This window comes from Phyllostomus discolor, chromosome 5 (genome assembly GCF_004126475.2).
Source record: "Phyllostomus discolor isolate MPI-MPIP mPhyDis1 chromosome 5, mPhyDis1.pri.v3, whole genome shotgun sequence".
Lineage (NCBI taxonomy): Eukaryota > Metazoa > Chordata > Mammalia > Chiroptera > Phyllostomidae > Phyllostomus > Phyllostomus discolor.
Genome location: NC_040907.2, coordinates 132,060,814 through 132,082,665, shown reverse-complemented (window position 1 = coordinate 132,082,665; position 21,852 = coordinate 132,060,814). Strand labels below are relative to the sequence as shown.

The 21,852-nt window shown below is 39.7% G+C and overlaps 1 protein-coding gene and 1 pseudogene across 6 annotated transcripts in view; one reads left to right on the top strand and one right to left on the bottom strand.

Moving 5' to 3' along the window:
- Positions 1 to 437: 437 nt before the first annotated feature.
- LOC114497663 lies at positions 438 to 1,720 on the top strand (annotated as a pseudogene).
- A 5,286-nt stretch (positions 1,721 to 7,006) lies between these two features.
- Positions 7,007 to 21,852, bottom strand: part of JMJD1C (jumonji domain containing 1C) — a 261,892-nt gene continuing 247,046 nt past the window's right edge. For all 6 annotated transcript variants that reach the window (XM_028511400.2, XM_036026904.1, XM_036026902.1 and 3 more), the window contains 4 exons: positions 19,604 to 19,743; positions 17,821 to 17,997; positions 8,247 to 8,378; positions 7,007 to 7,931 (listed from right to left, as the gene is read on the bottom strand). In XM_028511400.2, the coding sequence (XP_028367201.1) occupies positions 7,842 to 7,931; positions 8,247 to 8,378; positions 17,821 to 17,997; positions 19,604 to 19,743 (539 nt within the window). In that variant the 3' untranslated portion in view covers positions 7,007 to 7,841. The remainder of the gene's footprint in view (positions 7,932 to 8,246; positions 8,379 to 17,820; positions 17,998 to 19,603; positions 19,744 to 21,852) is intronic.

The following is a 21,852-nucleotide window of genomic DNA, read 5'->3' as shown; positions in this document are numbered from 1 at the left end:
ATCAGAAGGTGTTTTCAAAATAGTTCCTGATTAAAGCCATTGTCTGTGTTTTATCAAGGTTATTGAAATAGTGAAAAGTGCTTTGTCTCTAGGTGAGTCAATTCAAAATGTTAACTACATTCTTGAAAACTGCTTTTAACACTTTCTAGGTACTTTTTTGTTTTAATGTATTTTAGATGTTACAGTTTTTAGGGCCTTTTAAGACCTATTATTGTACAAAGAAATAAATTGAGGCCCAGAAGACTGAGTTATGTGAAGTTTATGCCGGATCGGGGGCAGAACCAAGAGTCAGGGTGTCTAATAGTCCTGTGCTGTTTTTACTGGGCCACACTGGGGCTGACTTGTTGAGTTTTCCTGCTGTGGCCAAGGGACCTGGTCATTCAAATTTCTCCCCAGCTTTTTCCCTTCAGTGAGCCAGTGAAGATCCTGGTGTCGCCATGGGCCGCTGACCCACCCACTGTTACCGATATTATGAGAACAAGCTGTACCCAAAGTCTCTCTTCTACCCATATGTCTCTGATGCCAAGATCTGCATCTTTGACCTGAGGCGGGAAAAGGCAAAAGTGGACGAGCTCCCACCCTGTGACCATAGCGTGTCAGAGGAATACGAGCAGCTCTCCTCCGAAGCCCTGGAGACTTCCCATATTTGTGTCAACAAGTACTGGGTGAAAAGCTGTGGCAACAATGGCTTTCACATCCGAGTGTGTCTCCACCCCTTCCATGTCATCCGCATCAACGAGATGGCCTGTGCTGGGGCTGACAGGCTCCAGACAGGTGTGCGGGTGCCTTTGGAAAGCCCCAGGGCACAGTGCCCGGGGTCCACACTGGACAACTTCTTATGTTCATCTGCATCAAGCTGCAGAACAAGGAGCATGTGATTGAGGCCCTACACAGAGCCAAATTCAGGTTCCCTGGACACCAGAAGACCCACATCTCCAAGAAGTGGGGCTTTACTAATTTTAATGCAAATGAATTTGTTGACATGGTGACTGAAAGTGGCTCATCCCAGATGGCTGGAGTCAAATATATTTCTAATGTCAGTCTCCTGGAAAAATGGTGGGCCCTGCACTCATGAGTCTCTGCTTCCACCTCAGCACCCACCAACACATCCTACTCCCTGTTAACAACAAACTTCTCAGGCACAGCATACCACACTTGCACCTCAGCTACTCTGCTCCCCCAAAAGTTGGGGCTCACCTGGTGAAGGTTGACTTCATTCTTAACACCCAACTGTAAAAAACCTAATGTCCATTTTCTGTGGTTTATCCCTTTTCATTTGTGGGGAGTTGTGGTTAAAGTTTTCTTCTAAAAGATGCTGGTGTGAGGCAGTCTGCCCATAGGGTGTGCATAACTTGAAGAGGTAAGACATGAATTAAATTAATAATACTAAGTAGTTACTGAATCATTCTAGACTAGTGGACTATATATGTAGAAATTAGAAATGATCTTTATATTTTTGTCATAATACCAGTGTAGCCTATTTGGAGACCTCTGCAGGAGCAAGTGGCTTGGTTTAAATTTCTTCAGATTTGTCTGTTTTGCCTCAGATGGGATTACTTTTCACAGTGATGGCTGATGAACAGTGCCATCTAGTGGACAGTGAGGAACTTGGGTCAAAGGCAGTTTGATGGGCTACGGTTAAAAAATCTTAGTTGGTCGCTAATATTTAAATACTCTAGTAAATAATTATATTCGAGTGGTTTATAGACATGTATAGGCAGAAAAAAACTTTCAGTTTTAATATGCAATCTGTGTACAAGCACCAGATTATTTAATGAACCACCACCTTCTGCCACTAAAGCTAACACAGTTGGTGCAGCCTTCCTGGGAGAACCCAGTCAGAGGGCTGGGAGCAGGTAGCTAGGGAGAGGGCAGCATTAAAGAAATGCGTCGGGTCAATTGGGGGAAGTTGTGAGTTTGGTCGGTGTCATGGCAGGACACATGAAGAAATCTGGGGGAGGCTTGTGTGGATTGTCTTAACCATGTGCTGAAAGTGAGGAGGCCAGGTTCAGGTTACGATTTTGAGGAATGGAAAATACTTTGTATATGCTTTGCAAGGCACAGGTGGCTGGGGGGAAGTGATCCCTATGTGCCCTTTATCACGAGCTCCTGCTTAGTAACCCTGTATGACCTACCTTGGTCCTATGACCCACACACACAACACCCATCCTTGGTTTTGGTTTTTTTTTTTTTTTTAAGATTTTACTAATTTATTTTTAGAGAGAGGGAGGGAGAGAAACGAAATGTGTGAGAGAAACAGCGATCAGTTGCCTCTCTCACACCTTCCATCTGGGGACCTAGCCCACAACCCAGGCATATACCCTAACTGGGAATCGAACTGGCAACCTTTGGTCTACAGGCCGGTGCTCGATCCACTGAGCCACACCAGCCAGGGCTAGGGCCAAGGTCTTTTTCACAGGCCAGACACAGAAAAGATGGGCTGATTTACAAAGAGCTGAACCACTGAACTTACCCGTGAAAGTCTGGTCAAGAAGGGGAACTCACTTTGTGTGCAGCCAGTGGCCAAGAGCTTGCCAACACTTCATTTCTGTTTGAACGTCCCTGCTTTCATTAACAGCCAGATTGATTGCTGTGAGAGCCCAAGTACTTTGTATACTACTCAGTTGCTGTATCTTCCATATGGTTTCAAGGAGTAACTATCAAGGTGTGATAGCTTTTGTAGTAAGGGAAAGTCTGAGTTTGAATCTCGGTGACAGACCTGATAGGACAGTTTTGTATATTTGCTATATCCCAATTCAAAGTGTGTAGGATACTGAATAGCACCTATTATATCATTCCTTTTCCTCCCATGGCCGACAATCCTGATCGGGTGTGGGAGAGCACCTGTGGTAGGTTGGCATCTAGAAATAGAACATTATGAATCCACGTCTATAGTGTGTGTACACACACAGTCAACTAAAGCTGTGAGAGCACACTTCTGATGGTCACTGAACTTGCCCAGATATCATTAAACCCATATCCCATCTGCCAAAAGGAAGTAACAGGACAATAATGTGCATGGGTGTTACCTTCCAAATTGTCAGGCAGAAGAGAAATGTACTGGGACACAATGTAATTTATTAACCAGAAAAAGGAATTCGTATTCAGGTCCAAATGACATTCCACTATAATGTGGGAAGCAGGGAGGAAATAAATATTTAACGCAAGTTCCCCTTTATAATCTTTACCTTGACGTTTTCTAAATTATTCTACACATTTAATACTGTGTCACTGCCTGGAAGAAATGGGCATGCTCAGATGTTTTCATACTTGAGCAGCATCTAAGCTAACAAAAAGGTTGGCGGGAACAAGGTTAATGGTCAGAGGAATTGCTCCATCAGGAATCTCCTCAGCCTTCTGAGCCAACAAATATTTTTAACAATGTGTTATGGCCTTCTTTCCCCAACCCCATTTCACCAAGAATTAGGTCACTAGCATGGAATTCTGACCATGGAGAGAATACTTTCATTGGATGAGTTTGCTTTGAAAGCCACTGTCAGGCAGGCGTGATCTGTCTTAGCTTCAGCTGCTCTGCAGGGGTTGTATGGGTGGTTCACACAACAGCAAAAGCAAAAACCTGTTGGACGAAGCCCTGGCTGGTGTGGCTCAGTGGATTGAGTGCCGGCCTATAAACCAAAGGGTTGCCAGTTTGATTCCCAGTCTAGGGCACGTGCCTGGGTTGTGGGTCAGGTCCCCAGTGGGGGGCACTTGAGAGGCAACCACACATTGATGTTTTTCTACCTTTCTCTCACCCTTTCCCTTTAAAAATAAAATCTTAAAAAAAGAAACCCTTTTGGAAGAAAATCACCCAGGCTTTAGACTCTTGGTTGATGTTTAGGGGACCAGCGGGAGGTAGTCTACTCTGGAATTATGTTGGGCTTGAAATTAATTTCACATCATAATTAAATCATGTGACCTGTGAAAGCATTAAGCAAAATATACCATTTAATAAGTTGAAGCACATGTTGAAAAATAGTATTAGAAAGTCAAAAACCGAGAACTTTCCAAAACACTTGGTGGTGAGAGGTGGAGGGTGGAGGCTGCCTGAACTGCACATGAGAACACGCTCCTTCCTGCCTCCCCGGCCTACTGGCTGTAGAAACTGGTGAAAGAAATCACTGTTTGAGGTAAAACCAATGCCACCCAGGAAGAACTGAAAAAGGTTGATAGGAAACAAGTAGCCTGGAAGTACCTCCCTGAGGGGAATCTAAATGGAGTTTAAGCAGACTTGTCAAGCTCAGAAAGTGTTTTCTGATGTAGAGAATTCTAGGAAAAAAGAGAAGTAAAAGGTGGGACAGTATGAACATCTTTGTTTTCTGGAGAAAGGAAAGGTACAAGACAAATGTGCATCAGCTCTCAGTAACCTTAGATTCATACAATGGTGCAACCAAAACACTGTGCAAGACTGTGATTTATAAATGTGAAGGCCAAGGTGACAAGGAGCAGCACAGTTGCTGCCCCAGTTGCTGAGGTACTGGGATTGCAAGTAAGAATTCCTCAGGTAGGACCAGGGATAGTTCAGCAAGTTCAGTCCTGGTCATGGAGTGCCAGGGTGGGTCCTGAAGATAGATGTGAAAGCTCCAATGAAAGGGTGGCAGTCAACAGGTTTCTTGAAGTTCGTATTGGCAAAGGCATGAAGATGGTCAGATGAGATTACAGTTGAGACCAAGAACCAGTACTGGACCCAAGAGATATTATTATTTTAAAATTTTTATTTTTGGGGGGGAGGGCTAAGGAGAAACATCAATTGGTGCCTCCCATATACAACCCGACCAGGAATTGAACCCTCAGCCAAGGTATATGCCCTGACTGGGAATCAAACTGGCAACCTTCCAGTGTAGATGATGCTCCAACCATTGGCTAGGGTGAGAGATGGGTTCAGATCAGGCCCATATTTCCACTCCATGAGATGGCCTTTTCATGTCTATGGATATACTGCTGATTGAAGCACTGTGTGGCTTTCAAACCGAATCATCAACTCTCACCCAGGTCAGTCTGCCAAGCATGGTCTACCCAGTGTGCACCAAGTGAAAGCATGCCAATTTATCATGGAGCACACGAAAAGGGTCATGTAACCAGTGAATAATGCTAAGGCCAATTTTCCTGAGAATTGGCTCTCTCCTGATAAACATTATGTGCTGTGAAAACCCCAAGAATAAAAGTAGAAGATTGGTGAAATGGACCAGGTAGAGCCAACCATTGGATTTTGACCCGTTGAGAAAGACAGCACCATCCCAATGCAGAAGCACCTGAGGATGACAGTTGCCACCCTACAGTAGTGGGTGGTTCGGTCAGACCTCTCACAAGGGCAAGTAAATAAAACTCACCAGCTGGTATTTTATATGCAGTAGTGAGTGGACTATAATGGAAATATGCTCGCCACTTGCTATTGTTTGTATTTTAAACACTGAACTACAGCAGTGCTTTTAAGTTAAAGAGTAAACTCCCACTTAAATTTTTCTTCCTCTGCCATTGTTAGGTCTTACTTTATAACTGAGTTCAGCTTTGTACTGCATGGATTGGCTTAGATCGAAATGCTAGTTGCATGTATTGACTTCAGTGTATGAACTTTACTTACTAAGCTATGAAAATAAAGCTCTGTATTTAACTGGCAAAGAACTTAATTTGTAGGGAAGTGTTGATCTAAATTTTATTAAGTGGGATTCATTGTGATGCTTCTGCGTTTATTCTATTGCCTCAAATGTTAGTTGAAAATGGCATGCTGTATAATTTAGCCTGTGGTAACAGTGCCAGAAATAACTTTCTAAACAAGAGGTTTATCATAACACAGTTTTTTGAGGGCTTGCGACACTTTGTTTTTTAAGTATGCTAAAGGCTTATACTTTGAACCATTTAACTTGTGCTCCAAAGTAACTGTAATATAATCTTAGTAGTAGAGCAGATTATGAATAGCTTTACTTGTATGTTCAAGTCATCTTCACAAGCTTAAATGTGAATACCAGAATTCAACCATTCTTTAAAAGTATGTCTCCTTAATATACTGATCACAAAGTCAAAAAAAAAAAAGTTTGAAATTTACAGAAGAAAGTTCTTGTAATCACTTGAATTATTTATTCATCAGCCCAATTTTTTCCCTGGTAGACCAAAGTTGTCATCCACCCCGTTAACCCTCGTGCTGGGGGCAGGAGGGGAGCATCACCTCCCATCATGAGATGTGAATGCGCGCATCCCTGGCTGGACATGGCCAAGGGCAGAAGGTGGGTGACTGACTCCATGGAGCCAAATGGTGAGTGTAACAAATAAAAACTAAGCAACCTGCAAGGTTACAATGTGGGCTTACCATGTTTTTCTTTTCAAGTATGTGCTTCCTAAATGGGAAGAAAAGGCTGGTGTAGAGTTGACTTGTGATGGAGAACACAATGGTGTACAGATGGTGTGTCGGAAAACTGTGCAATTTTGTGACTGTCGCCCCAATAAATTCATAAAAAAAAGTAAAGAAAGAAGGCGGTCTCCTCAATATTCTGCAGGTGCCAAAGGAGGGCTGCGTACTTCCAGTAAAATTCAAATGGTAGGATTGTATGACCCTCAGACAATTCAGCGATTAACAGCGGTCACCTATTAAAGTCCCAAGTCCAAATTAAAGCAACTTATCAAGGTCACACAGAAAGTAGAAAAACCATATTCAATCCAGATGGACCAACTTCAGGCTCTTCCTGCCACCTGCTTCCTCTCTCTTCCTCCAGCCCTCAACAGTTATTGGCAGCCATCTCTGCTACAAAAACTGATTTGAAACTGCATATTCTCATAATCATAGCTTTTAAAGTTAATGTGTTTCAACCAAATGTGTTCATAAATGACAATGATGGAGCTCCCTGTTTTCTTTTTAGTTGGGCCAGAAGGACACGTAAGCTGAGGCACCTATTTGTTATGAGTCTGAAAGAGCTGAAAAAAGCTTGTAAAAGATATGGGGGAAATGTTTCAGCAAAGAACACAATGTTACAAGAAAATGCCAATAAGTCACCTTGATTATGAAGAAGCAAGCCCATTTTTGATAAAGTTCTTTTAATGAAAAATGTAAAACCCCTTTCAACTTTAATGTACAAAGCCATATGTAACACTTGCACTTAACAAATAAAAGCAAGTCAATGTTTTAAAAAAATACATCATTAAATGTATATATGTATATATTTACATAGCATATTAAGTTTAATATTTAGCTTTAAAAGTTCACATAAATTTTTAGCAAAATGAGACAATTTTAAATAAATTACACCTTTTGAAAATGTTTAATTGTACAGTCAATAGCTTCAACAAAATATTGAAGTGTCTGTATTTAGTATCTGCTTTATATACTTTATATTTTACAATTTTTACAATTATTTGGCAGTAATTTTCTGATTATGACATGAATGCTGTGCGATTCAGCAAGTTCCCAAATGCAGGCGATAGCTGGTGTTCGTGTCCTATTCTCACAGTAACTGTCTCAATGTAGTGAAAAATATCGGTTATTTTAGTAAACTGTACAAGGTCACATTTACACTTGATCAACAATATAGCATAGAATTTTGTATTTTTTTCCAAAAATAAATACATCATTTTAAATCTGGCATTTTCACAAACATCATGTACACTATAATACAAAAACAGCTATGAAGTGCTGCTTTTTAAACGTAGCTTGTTCTAATAACTAACATGTACTCATAGGAGCTGCGACTGATGCTGTACTGCCGTGGTGTCAGTAACAAGTGATTACTACACAGAGGATTTCTTGGCACTGATGGTTTTATGAAGCGTAAGTCAGTGTGCGTGTGCATATCATCACTCCAGAGTAAGTAACCCCACTTCAATGGTCTACAGACAGCAAACTGGATGGAACACACCTAATTTTCTTCCATATCCTCTGTTTCATCTTCATGTATTTTCAAAGCTCTCACCGTTTCCTTGACTGCATGATATAAGATGTTTTTAACCTGAAAAAGATTTTTTAGAATTATGCTAGGATTTCTACTCCCTTTAGCTGGAGATGAATTAATAAATTAAAACTGTTGTTTTAAAATATTTTTTTTCAAAAAGGAAAAGTCAAATTCAAGAGAAATAAATGTCAGCGTTAAAAAATGTTAAACCAAAAGCTAAAATCAGGCCCACTAAAAATTACAGAGTTAGGTGCTTATTGGTATCAATCTTTGGCCGTTACCATAAGTTGACAAACTAGGCCATGGCTGCCTGAGCTGGTGTGCACATGTCACACCTCTGAATATAAAAACCTGCGACACAGCCGCTCTTACCTGCAGTTTATCATCATAGTTGATTTCATCCTTTAAAAGTCTCAGTTCCTGTGTTAAATGAAATGACTGTACAAGATGTTCTGGAGACACAAAGTCTTCAGTTACCTGAATGCAGCTGTGAAAATTCTGTACCTATCCCCAAAGAGAATAAAATGTAAATTTTAGGAGCTGGGGATAAAGAAAAGCAAAGTTGCATAGTAACAGTAAAGGACAATTCACCAGAAACTTACAGTATTTTCTCCAAAATATCAAATGCATTTCAAAGCAGAAGACCACACTCTGGGAAAGTTCTATCGCTGAAAAGCTTCGTGTAAAGTGACTTTGTAAACTAAGTATTTTTAAATAATGAAAAGACTTTCTAGGAATCCTTCAGGGAGGCCAATAAACAGATCCTAAATCATCGATTTTGTTAAGGTGGATTTTTTGGTGTTACTTAAAAAGAAGGTGCTAACTGGAAAGTATTACTTTACTAATCAGCACAGTGAGCCTGGATGTTTGTCGTCACTCCTTGGGCTGTTGTGAGCTTTGGTCCTTTCACTGCTAACTTTTGGACCAGCGAGTGAATAAAAGAAAAGGAAATGAAACTTAGTTTAATTATGTGTGAGGAACTGGGATGAAAACTGTTGTTCTAGATAGATAATATTGACCACAAGATTTTTAGAATTAGGCTGGATTTTGTTTATTTGTGCCTTTCTTTCAAATTAACCAATGAAAGATAATCTTCAGTTTCCCGGTGGCATCAGTACAACTGTTTTTCAACAGCTGTCTCTCTCCTGACTAATGGTTTTCTCAAGAAGCTGGTAAATGTCTGTTACTGGCTGAACTTGTACCAGCTGACTGCACACACTTCACTATTTCATAGAACTCCTTTCTGTTAATGATCTGTATGACAGAGAGGGGACCAAGCTCATCCAGTCTTGATTTTATGATGGTTGTAGGTTATCTTCTAGTGATATTGAAAGTGGCAAAATTCTGGGAAAGGAGAAATAAAAGACCTAATTGGTGACAGGGTAACAGAATTACAATTCCTCCTGTGGGTGTAATGATCACCTGAACAGATGCTGCAGTCTGCAGAGTTCTTTAACTCCAGGACAGAGCCTCTATTGAGAACTAGATAGCATATGTCTCTATACAGATATGAATAAACATTCTCTTCCTTTTTAATCACTAGGTTGTTGGTTCTTCTGGAGGACGAACGTAGGGATGCCTCACAATTTCAGCACTGCTGTGCCGTCTCACTGGGTCTTCACTGTGTGTCTGTAGAACAATGCTCTGTGTTTCACAGAGCAGAAACTAAAGATAAGAGACTTGGCTCCTGTTCCAAGATAAACCAGCCAGTACATGGGAGGTTAACAGGAACCCAGCTCCTGTGACACCCTCCTGTCCAACAGACGCTTTACAGGCCTACGTTATCTCGGGTCACACCAACACACACAGACTCCAAATGCCCCCTATGTCTTTTGCTTTTTTAAACATGCCCCAGGGATTAAGTCCTTCAACAGTTAGCACGTGCAATTTAGCACATCTAGCTAGATCTTTATAATTTCTCTCTTTGTTGGTATTATAATTTTGTTTATACATCATTTTCCTGTTTTACTTCAGTTCTTAGACTTTAAGTCAACTGTCTTAAATGTGCCAATGTCTACTAAGTCTAAAATCTGGGCCCCCTCAGGGAAAGCTTCTGCTGTTTTATTTCCCCCTAAGAACAGGCCATCCTTTCCCGTGTTCTGTGTATGTTGTGTAACTTTTTGTTGAAAACTGGACATTACAATATGGTAAGCGGAAATCTGATTCTCCCCCTGCCTCAGGTTTTGTTGCTGTTGATTGTTAAGGGCTTCAGCCATCTATTTTGTGGCTTTTTCCAAATCATTTCACAAAGACTGTATTCCTTGTCAGGTGTGATCACTAAAGTCTGTTCTGTCACCTCAGTGGTCAGCCAGTGACCTCCTGAAATGCCCCCAATCAGCTGCCCTTTTCTTAATTAATCAGTCTCCCTGGTTGAGGTAAGTCTTTGATTAGACTTCAGAGTTCTGAAAGAGTTGATTCTGTAAGTCTTTGCCAGTTTATGGATGCTTTAAAATAACTTTCACCTGGACTTCTAGCCAAGATGAAGGCATAGGTGGACGCACTGTACCTTCACGCACAACCAAGATTAGAACAACAACAATTTAGAGGCAGAATAACACCCAGAACTGACAGAGGATTTATCTGAATGGAAGTCGGACAACCAAGAAGTAGACCCGTTCATCCAGACCGGTAGGAGGGGCAGAGAGGAGCAGCCAGGTGCGGGTCTTGGAGCGGAGAACAGGGAGAATTGGGTGCATAAGGCAACCGGGAGCGCATAAGGCACCTGGGGCGTGCAAGATCGCAGCGGGTGAACCTTGAGTATGCAAGCGGCAGCTGGCAGACCCAGTGAGGCGGCGATTGTGGAGCAGGGCAGAGTGTGCAACCCAGGATCCCAGAGAAGGGTCTGAGGTCCCATGGAGAACGGAGCTACCGCCATTGTTCCCTCCTGCCCTTGCCCTCACACACAACGTCACAATCTAGTGACTGGGGTGCCCAGCCCTGGTGAACACCTAAGGCTCCACCCCTCACTGTAACAAAAGCAACCAGACCAAAAAAAAAAAAGACATGTCTCAAACAGAAGAACAAATCAATGCCCCAGGACTCATCATTTTAAGCGACCGAGAGATAGCCAACCTATCAGATGCACAGTTCAAAAACACTGGTGATCAGGAAGCTCATAGAATTGGTTGATTTTGAGCACAAATTAGATGAACAAATGCAGGTTGCCATAAAAGAGATGAAGGAAAATGCACAGGGAACCAACAGTGATGGGAAGGAAACTGGGACTCAAAACAATAGACCAGAAGGAAGAAAGAAACAAACAAACAGGAAACAATGGAGAAGTAAGAATTCAAAAAAACGAGGAGAAGCTTAGGAACCTCCAGAACATCTTTAAATGTTCCCACATGCAAATTATAGGGGTACCAGAAGGGGAAGAGGAAGAGCAACAGATTGAACATGTATTTGAATAAATAATAAAGGAGAACTTCCCCATTCTGGCAAAGGAAATAGACTTCCAGGAAATCCAGGAAGCTCAGAGAGTCCCAAAGAAGTTGGGCCCAAGAAGAAACACACCAAGGCACATCATAATTACATTAGCCAAAATAAAAATGAAGGAGAGAATCCCAGAAGCAGCAAGAGGTAAGGTGACAGTCACCTACAAAGGAGTTCCCATCAGACTGTCAGCTGATTTCTCAAAAGAGACCTTACAGGCAAGAAGGGGCTGGAAAGAAGTATTCCAAGTCATGAAAGACAAGGACCTACATCCCAGATTGCTCTATCCAGCAAAGCGCTCATTTAGAATGGAAGGGCAGATAAAGTGCTTCTTAGATAAGGCCAAGTTAAAGGAGTTCATCATCACCAAGCCTTTATTATATGAAGTGTTAAAGTGACTTATCTAAGAAAAGAAGATTAAAAAAAAACATGTATAGTAAGAGGACAACAAACTTACAATTATTAACAACCACACCTAAAGCAAAACCAAAAGAAACTAAGCAAATAACTAGAACAGGAACAGAACCACAGAAATGGAGATCACATGGAGGGTTAGCAACAGGGGAGCAGGAGGAGGAGGGGGAAACGGTACAGAGAATAAGTAGCATAGATGGTAGGTTGAAAATAGATAGGGGGAGGGTAAGAATAGTATGAGAAATGTAGAAGCTAAAGAACTTATAAGTATGACACATGGACATGACTAAAGGGGTGGATGTGGGTAGGAGAGGGTATACAGGGTGGAGGGGAGTGAAGGGGGGAAATGGGACAACTGTAATAGCATAATCAATAAAATATATTAGAAAATAAAAAAAAATCTCTTCACCTTTTTCAAAAATAAAAAAAAATAACTTTCAAACAGTGACTTTTACTAGCACTTACAAGATGCTATTCATGTTTCCTAATGACTCCAACCTGACTTACTATGCTTAAAGATTTAAGGGTTAGTTTGGAGAGACAAGATTCAGTGTTAAAGGGGAATGCATCTAAACTTCTCATTCCACTTAACCCTTTCTTTGGCCATCTTTCAGTCATTTATGTTTCACTTCCTTGATAGATTATTTTATTCAAACTTGTCTTAAAGGATCAGTTGTTATTAGAAAATATAATTTCTTCCTGTTCATGGTAAGGTTGTTATCTTGACGCTGTAACTGTCGTACATACACAGCAAATTACTTGTGAGAACTTAAAAGAGTTTAAAGGTTTTGCCAAAGTACTTTTAGTTATATGAATGAACTCACTATAAATGTAACTCAAAAGTTAAGGGCAATTTTATCACAGAAGATTTTATGTTCATTTTTTAGAAACTGCAATTTAAAATAAAGGGTACTATAAATCTCAAGATACCAGAGATGAGACAAATTAAATCCCAGAGATCAGGGTCCACCTGTTCCATCTAGGGATACAGGGGTTCCACAGATTTTTCATGTTTGCTGACAGATTAAATTTTTTTCTTTTATTGATTCTAGAGAGAAGAGAGGAAGAAACAAAGGGAGAGAAACATTGATTGGTTGCTTCCTGCATGTGCCCCGGCTGGGTGCTGAACCCACGACCCAGGCATGTGCCCTGACCAGGAATCAAACCTGCAACCTTCCACTCTGCAGGAGGAGGCCCAACCGAGGCACACCCACAAGAGATAACCCAAGATTTTTAAAGTCTGCAATTCTAGTCTTAGAACTTAAAGAGGGCTACAGCTATGATACTTTACCTCAGCTGGCTGAGATATTCATCTGAACACCCCAGCACAGAGCTTCCTGTTTTCTGTTTGGCTTCTTAAAGTGCTCCATGATGACAAACCAAAGAACAAAATGTAGTGCATGTTCCCTTAGCGCTGCTGGCCCCCGTCACACAGTTTCCTTATGATGAAACAGGTTTTTTATAGGTGTCTTGGGTTTTCAATGGCATCTTATTTGTGTGATTTTCAAAGTGTGGTCCCCAAATGGTAGTATCAGTGCCACCTGGGACCTTTTTAGAAATGTAGTATTTCGGGTCCCTCTTCAGACCTACGGAGTCAGATGTTCTGGGGTTGGGGCCCAACAATCTACTTTTTTAAATCAAGTCTTCCAGGAAATTTTAGTGTTTGCTCAAGTATGAGAAGTACACTAAAGTGAGAGAAGTACTGGCTTCAGAGTTTGGGATTATTTTAAGGGTCACAGGTAGTCTATTCCAAGTGCTGAAGCCACCGAAGAAAAATCTTCAGGACCTCTAAGAACTAAATAAATTGTAAATAATAATGTATCTCAAATCCAAGTCAAAAGTTCCCTGGTGGTCTAGTGGTTAGGGTTCGGCGCTCTCCAATCCAAGTCAATATTGTGAACAGAGTTCTTCCTTTTAGTTCTCTCTGAAACCACATCACCATAGCTTGTTGAGTCATGGACTACACCCTTTCAACAGAGGACAGGTAACTGTGCTGTCATCACATCACATGAGGGGAGCAAAGCTGAAATTCCTCAGCTTACAGCTGGCAATCTATGCCAAAATAAGCAGCATAGATGTTTTTGTCTTGGAACACTCACCAATTTAGTAGTAAAGTTCAGAACAGAATTTGCCAGTCTAGGACATACATGCTGCCTCAATCTATGTAAGTGTAACATCTTTTTACCTAGATGAAATTTACTCTCTATAATCTAAGGGAAATTTCTACATCTCAAAACATGTTTTCCTACATACTTAAGCGTACAGTCACAGGTGGAAATTAAAAGTCCAATTTAAGTAAACTTTCTGAAATAGTCAAAGACATAGGAAGAAGCCAAAATCTGCAATTTCTACAAAGAGCAGTACACACATCTTTAACTAAAATATACAGAATAAATAAAATCAATAAAAATTATATACATATGAATAAATAAGTTATGGAAAGTCACAATTTAGTTTTCATCTACACTATATGTAAAAACAATATTGTGTGACATCTTCAGGCCTTCAGGCTTCATAAATACTTAAGTGCATTATTCTGGGCATGGGAGAAAGCAATGGGAACCCCCCCACCCCCAGAAATTCCTGTCCTCATGAAGCTTATATTCCAGTGGGGCATTAAAAAACAATCAACAAAATTAAATAAATTATGAAGCATATTGGTAGGTAATGACAGCAATGGAGAAAAACAAAGCAAGAAGGATGACAGAGCGACGGGGTACATAATTTGCTGGTTTAAACTAGGGTGTCAGGGAAAACATCCCCGAGAAGGTGACCTTTGAGAAAAGCCTTGAAGAATGCAAGAAGCAAGTTTTACCAGATATCTGAAAGGAAAAAGAATTTTAGGCAAATGAATTTGGAAGTGCAGAGGCCCTGGAATGGGAACACACTTTGTGTATGTGGAAACGACAGAGGGCAAGGAGGTAAGAGATGAGGAGAAGAGCAGTGGGAGAGGCAGGCAATGAGGGGTGGGTGAGTGTGCGCATGGGGGCGTACAAATACAGTCCGTACAAATACAGACTGTTTAGGGCCTTGTGAGGTTTTAAAGCACAGCGATATGTGAACTAAACTTTTTCTTTTATTTTTAATTTTTAAAAACGATTTCATTTATTTTTAGAGAGAGGGGAAAGGAAGTAGAAGGAGAGGGAGAGAAACACTGATGCTAGAGAGAATCATCAATTAGTTTGCCTCTCCCACCCCCTCAACTGGGATCCTGGTCCACAACCCACGCAGGTACCCTGACGGTGAATCAAACCTGCGACATTTAGGTTCGAAGGCCAGTGCTCAATCCACTGCGCTACACCAGCCAGGGCTGAGCTAAACTTTTTAACAGGATAACTTTGATTACTAGAAAGGAGAAGCAGCAGAAAGACATGTACACGCGCAGACTGTCTGTGGTAACAGCAGCTGCCTCTGGAAGAGAGGCAGTGGGGGCAGAGTTAAGAAAAAGACAAATTTTCACTGTGAACACTTTCACAATGTTTGAATTTTTAAAAATCATATCAATGTATTATACTTTTCAAAAGAAAAAAATATTTTTAAAACAATCTTTTCAAAAACAGTACTGGAACAACTGAATATCCATATGCAAAAAATGTGAATTTTGATCCATACTTTGTACTATAAACAAAAATTAATTAGAAATAAACATAAGTAAATGTAAGAACAACTCTAAAAATTCAAAAAGAAAATACAAGAGAAATCTTTGTGATCTTGAACTAGGAAAAAAAATTACAAATACAACAATAAAAGTATGATACATAAAATAAGAAAACTGATCAATGAACTTCATCAAAATTTTAAAATGACTCTTTGGAAGACACCGTTAGGACAAGCCACACACAGGGAGAATATACTTGCAAAGTTCCTAACAGATAAAGGGCTCATAAGTGGAATAAGGAACACTCATATCTCAGTGAGAAGAAAACTCAAATTACAAAAACAGACAAAATATTTGAACATACATTTACCAAAATAGTTACAGATGGCAAATAAGTGAACATGAACAGACGTTCAACATATTTAGATATTAAGAAATTGTAAATTAAAACCACCATGAGATATGTATGCACACTTATTCAAATACTTAAAACCAAACTGACAATAAGCAGAGGAAATGTAACTCACATATACTGCTTTGGGAACTGAGAATGGTACCACCACTTTGGGAAACAGCCCAGCAGTTTCTTATAAATTAATCATACATTTATCGTATGATTAAGGCAATCCCACTACTCTGTATTTACACAGCAGAAACGAAAACCTATGTTCATGTAAACACCTTAAATGAATGTTTATAGTGCTTTTCTTTAATATTGCCCCAAACTGGAAACAGAAATGTTCAATTGGTAAATGAATAAACAAAACAAAAACTCTGGTACGTATATATATGAACAACTATACCCAGAAATAAAAAAGAAACCATTACTGACACACACAGTGTGGACGGAAACTCAAGTGCATCATGCCGAGTGACTCAAAGGCTGCAGGCTGTACAGCAGAGCACCAATCACGACACTCTCATACAGGTAGATTCCAGGGACAGAAAACTGAGTGGCTGTAGGAATGCCAAGTGGGGAGAGAAGTTGACTAAAACGGTGCCACGGAGGCAATTTCTTGGACTGATGGAAATGTCCTATATTTTAATTGTGTTGTCACCTATCTGTCAAAACTTACCAAACTGTACACTAAAATAAGGGTATATTTTACTACACGCAAATTGTTCAGAATAAAAAAAAAAAAAAAGAAAAAAGAAAACCAACCTGCATCATCCAGGTAAACACTGAGAAAATGGATACTGGATAAACTGAACATGTAAGAATTTTCAAGAGAACTTGTATTATCAAAGAATTATTCCTATTTATAAAAAGATTTACTATGCTGTTCTCTTAAATAGGCCACTCCTTGGATAACATTTTCCATTTAGATACAGATTCACCATTTTCTTATAAACCACAAGTCAAAAAAATTCTATGTGGGGTAAATCACAATTAAATCTGAATCATAAATGATCCAACATGCCCAAGCTAATCATGTAAGTCAATGGGGAAATAAAACAATTTAACATAATACATTAATTTATTTAGATATTTAATACTCTTCCCCAGGAAGTTAATGTAGAGAAAAAAGCTGGTATGTACTTATTATACTATTCATATTCTGCTATCATAAATACTATTTGAGAAATAGAATGATAAACCTAACCCTAAACCTGACATCTTAAAAACTAAGCAACTATTACAACTTAAAGAATGTTTGTGCTATTATAAGTGTCACAAATGCTAAATAGGCAGTAATTGCATATATAGTTATAGCAAGTGTGAGAAACCTTCCTTGGTAAAAGTACACACGACATACATCTCAATTACCAGGTAGTAGAAGAGGTATGGAATCAACTTTGAGGCAGACTAGCTTTTGGGGTTCTTGGGCTTCCTTTGTATGCTTTGTTACTGGCCTGCCCTGAGTTGGTCTGTGGTAGCTCTAGTTAGTTCTAGGAATCTATTGGATGCTTTCAATCCCAGCCTCCACACTCACCATCTAATTGTACCGCTCTTCCAGGTGTTACAGAGTCAAGTCATAGAAACAAAGATTAGGTGTTTATTTTAGTATTTAAGTTTTCTGGATCAATATTTATAAAAATTACATACCATTTTTCTTTGAATGTTATTGCTCTGTTGGCAAATTCAAGAAAGGTAGGAGGTACACTGAAAGTCTGAGTTTTGAAATGGTCTAGCCAATAGTTCATTCTACCCATACTTAGTGTGTTAGAAAATGTATGATCTCTAACTCTTAACACACCCCCTTGCACAGAAAATTTTCAACTATGGAGAACTGAGTATGTAATACACTAGGTCATCACTTAATGTTGTCAATAGTTTCTATGGTTTTAAATAAAACCATATGTAATGAAGCCAATTTTACCAGAGGTTAACTGATATAAACAAGAGTTAAATTCCTACAGCATAATGAAACATTACTTGAGGACCTGCTGTATCTTTACCCTCCAAAAGACTTAAAAATTAGATTTCAATCCCCTAATTCAGAGACAGTGCAAAAACGGAAATATGACTGATATTCAAATAAGTTACAAGTTTTTATATACCTGATGAAGTGTTCCTGCTGGCAAGATAATGGCATCACCAAGGAACTGAACAAGAGTGCAGGTTCTGACTCCATATTCCTCAAACAGTCTTTGACGGAGCTTTTTATTCACATACCAGCTTTGATCACGTATTGGATCATGTTCTGGTGGAACTTCAAGGCCTTGCTCTTTTGAAATCTGAAATACAGGTTAAAATGAAAATGTATGTTCCAATATAAGTAAGAGAAATGGTAAATCCTGTTCTGTTAAATTTCAATTTTCTTTTTATTTATTTACTTTACTGTTGTTCAATTATAGTTGTCTGCATTTTCTCTCTAGCTCTCCACCCCACCCCAGCCAAACCCACCTCCCTCCCTTGCTTCCACCCTCCGCAATTTTCTTTACAAATCTTCTGTCCTCAGAATCTTATGGCATGATCGAGATTAAGTTAGAGAAAATATTCTACAACAATTTGAAAAGCTCAAGGACATTAAAACAACACTGCACACCGATACGCTGTTAATAAAGTGATTCATACTCCCGTCTCATCTCCTCCTTCTACTATGAAGTTTATATCCATTTGGTTCTTTCCTCCTCATAACTGTTTCAAGAGTATAATGCAGAGCCCTGGCTGGTGGGACTCAGCTGGTTGGAACATCATCCCGTAAACAGAATGGTTGTGGGTTCAATTTCCAGCCAGGGCACGTGCCTGGGTGTGAGTTTGGTCCAAGGTCAGGGCACCTAGGAGAGATACCCGGTCTATGTCTCTCTCACATTGATGTTTCTTTCCCTCTCTCCTTTCCTCTCTCTCTAAAACTCAGTAACCATGTCCTCAGGTGAGGATGAAAAGAAAAAAAATATAATGCAGAAATGAGGAAAAGTTTAGTTTAGTACCTTTTCCCCAAAAGTCAAACCATGAATATGTATGTATTTCATAAATATGTCTCAATCCTGTTCTTTTTTAAGGTAGGTACCATATACCTTTTAAGATAAACACCTTGATAGTAAACCTCTGACCTTTGACAAATCAATTTCAAAGGACCATTTACTATCCACTGAATAATCTGCTTTAAAGAGCATGATTTATAGTATTTTAAAATAAAATACTGGTGTACTCTGGGATAACATCACAGGTACCATATAAAAAGAAAAGCAGCAATGATGGTTCCTTAAAAGAAATCCCTGTAATTACAAAATGTATAAAATATTTGAACAAAGGGTTTAATTATTTCAGATGAATGTGAACAACTAAAAGGTACAATTACTCAAATTTCAGTCTATTCAAATAAGTATCAGAGCAATCAGATGTGATAGAATAGTATTCCCTACGTAAATAGCAAAAATATCAATAAAAAATAAAATAAAATCCAACACTGTTTAGATATTTCTATAATACATTCATTTTTATATCCTAGTTCCCATTCACTACTTTTCACCAAGGGTAACATCTGACTCATCCACAATTAGTTTTTTTCCCCCCTAAGATTTTATTTATTTAGTTTTAGAGAGGGGAAGGGGGGGGGGGGGGACAAAGGGATAAACATCAGTGTGTGGTTGCCTCTTGCATGCCCCACCTACCGGGGGGACCTGGCCTGCAACCCATGCATGTGCCCTGACAGGGAATCAAACCTTTTGGTTCGAAGGCTGGTGCTCAATCCACTGAGCTACACTAGCCAGGGCTGAAGCCACACCATCAAAAATTATTTATTTAAGGATTTTATATTGAATGCGAAACGAAGTTATACATTAAGAATCAGTCCTTGTTCAATGTGAAGAGATAAACTATTTGCAACCTAAATTATACCTTTTGAAGAAATTCCCTTATCTTATCTACATCTTTCACAGAATAAATATGCCACAGAGCACCAGGTATTTCACTTGAGTCCTTCAATCGTTTTCTTAAAATGTCATCCAAATCTTCTTCTTCAAATTTCTTGAGTATTCCTGAAAAACAAGAGAACATTTTCTTTTTTAAAATAAACTTACTTATTTGACAGAGACAATGATTTGTTGTTCCACTTATTTATGCATTCATTAGTTGCTTCTGGTATGTGCCCTGACTGGGGATCGAGCTCACAACCTTGGTGTATAGCCGTAATACTCTAACCAAGTGAGCCATGTGGCCAGGGCCAAGATAGTGTTTTGAAACTGGTCAGTATAGAGTACCAAGTATAGACAAGTCTCCTAAAATCAATCTATCAGAGGCAGTATGTTACCTCACTAGACTGGGATTCTTAAAGAGGCCATACACCCAAAGTATCTTCTAATTCCTGGAAGATCTCACTTATTATTGGTTAATTTGTAATCAAATGCAAATGCCCTCTGAGCTGTGGTTCTGAAGAAAGATCAGATGATTCTTCTAAACTGTTGGTAAACTAAAAACTACACACATATACATATGTATGAACAGAAAAAATGGTAACTGTGGTTATTTCTGAGTGAAATCTAGGAAGGCCTTCTTTTCCAAATTCCTAATTTCACAATAGTGAACATTTTAAAGCAATGTTCTTTGAAGAGAAAAACTCTATTGTCTGCTATAATGGATACATCAGATGCTTCCTAATTTGTGACAATAAAAGCATTTTTATCTTCAAAACTGACTGTAAGTTGAAAGGCTCCAGTGGGATACAGGAAGAAACTGAAGTGTTTGACATCAAGGTGAGAGCTGGGGGACAGCTTCCTCCCAGAAAGAAATGTGGGTAAAGGGAATTGACCCTTTTCTGAACCCTCCCCCAGCAGAGCAACAGAGCCAGTAGGTGGGTGCCCTAGCTGACACTGTTTGCCCCACCCTGGAGATCCCCAGACTCCATCCAACCCAACTTACAGGCCCAACCCAGTTGCTTTTCCATATGAATGGCTGGCCTTGGCTCATGGTTTACAACTTCCTAAATCCCCTCAAACATGCAACAGCCATCATCAGGGACCCCCCAGACCCCACACCTCTTGCTAAGTGGCCCCAGGCCCAGCACTAGCAGCAACCAGCCTCAATTCACAGCTTGGCTTTGCAGGGAAACTCCAAGCCCAGCACAAGTAGCAACCATTTCAGATTGCTTTATAGTTTAGTCAGGGTTGCCCTGGGAAAAACACAGGTGGGGCCTGTGTACCCGGTGGACAGCCATAGACCATGTGGGAGCACTGCTACCCTGTGCCCACACAGCTGATTCTCCAGAGTAGGACTTGGTGGTCAGTGGTCATAGCCAGTCCTTGAAGCTGACTAGCCTGGTTAAATCCCTCCCACTGAGCTGCCACAGCAATGAAGGTTCAACTAAAAAAGGAGGGGGGACTCAGCCCACACAACCAGGTACACCTCAAGTACTAGTCTGACTTGGAACATAGGGAAGTAATAAACAACCAATCAGAACAAGGAGAAGAAAAAAGACCCAAAAAACAAGGATAATATAAGCAGCCTCTGGGACAACTTCAAGCAATCCAACATTTGCATCATAGGGATACCAAAAGGAGAAGAGATAGAGCAAGAAATGAAATCTTTGTGAAAAAATAATGGGAAGAAACTTCCCTAATTTGGTGAAGGAAATAGACATGCAGGTCCAGGAAGCAGTGAGTCACAAACAAGTTAGATACAAAGAGGCCCACTCCAAAACACATCATAATTAAAATGCCAAAGGTTAAAGATTAACAGAGAATTTTAAAGGTAGCAAGAGAAAAGCTGTTAGTCACCAGAGGGGAATTCCCAAAAGACTGTCAGCTGATTTCTCAAAAGAAACTTTGCAGGATAGAAGGGACTGGCAAGAAATATTGAAAGTCATGAAGCAGGGACTTACAACCAAGATTGCTCTACCCAGCAAAGATATCATTTAGCATTGAAGGGCAGATAAAGAGCTTCCCATACAAGAAAAAACTAAAGTAGTTCATCATCATCGAATCATTATTATGTGAAATATTAAAGAAGCTGATTTAAAGAAAAAGAAGATCAAAACTATGAACAATAAAATGGCAAAAATATGTATCTATCAACAAATGAATCTAAAAAACAAACTAAGTAAGTAAGGAGAACAAAGATGTAACCATGAATCAGAGAATATTCTGATGGTT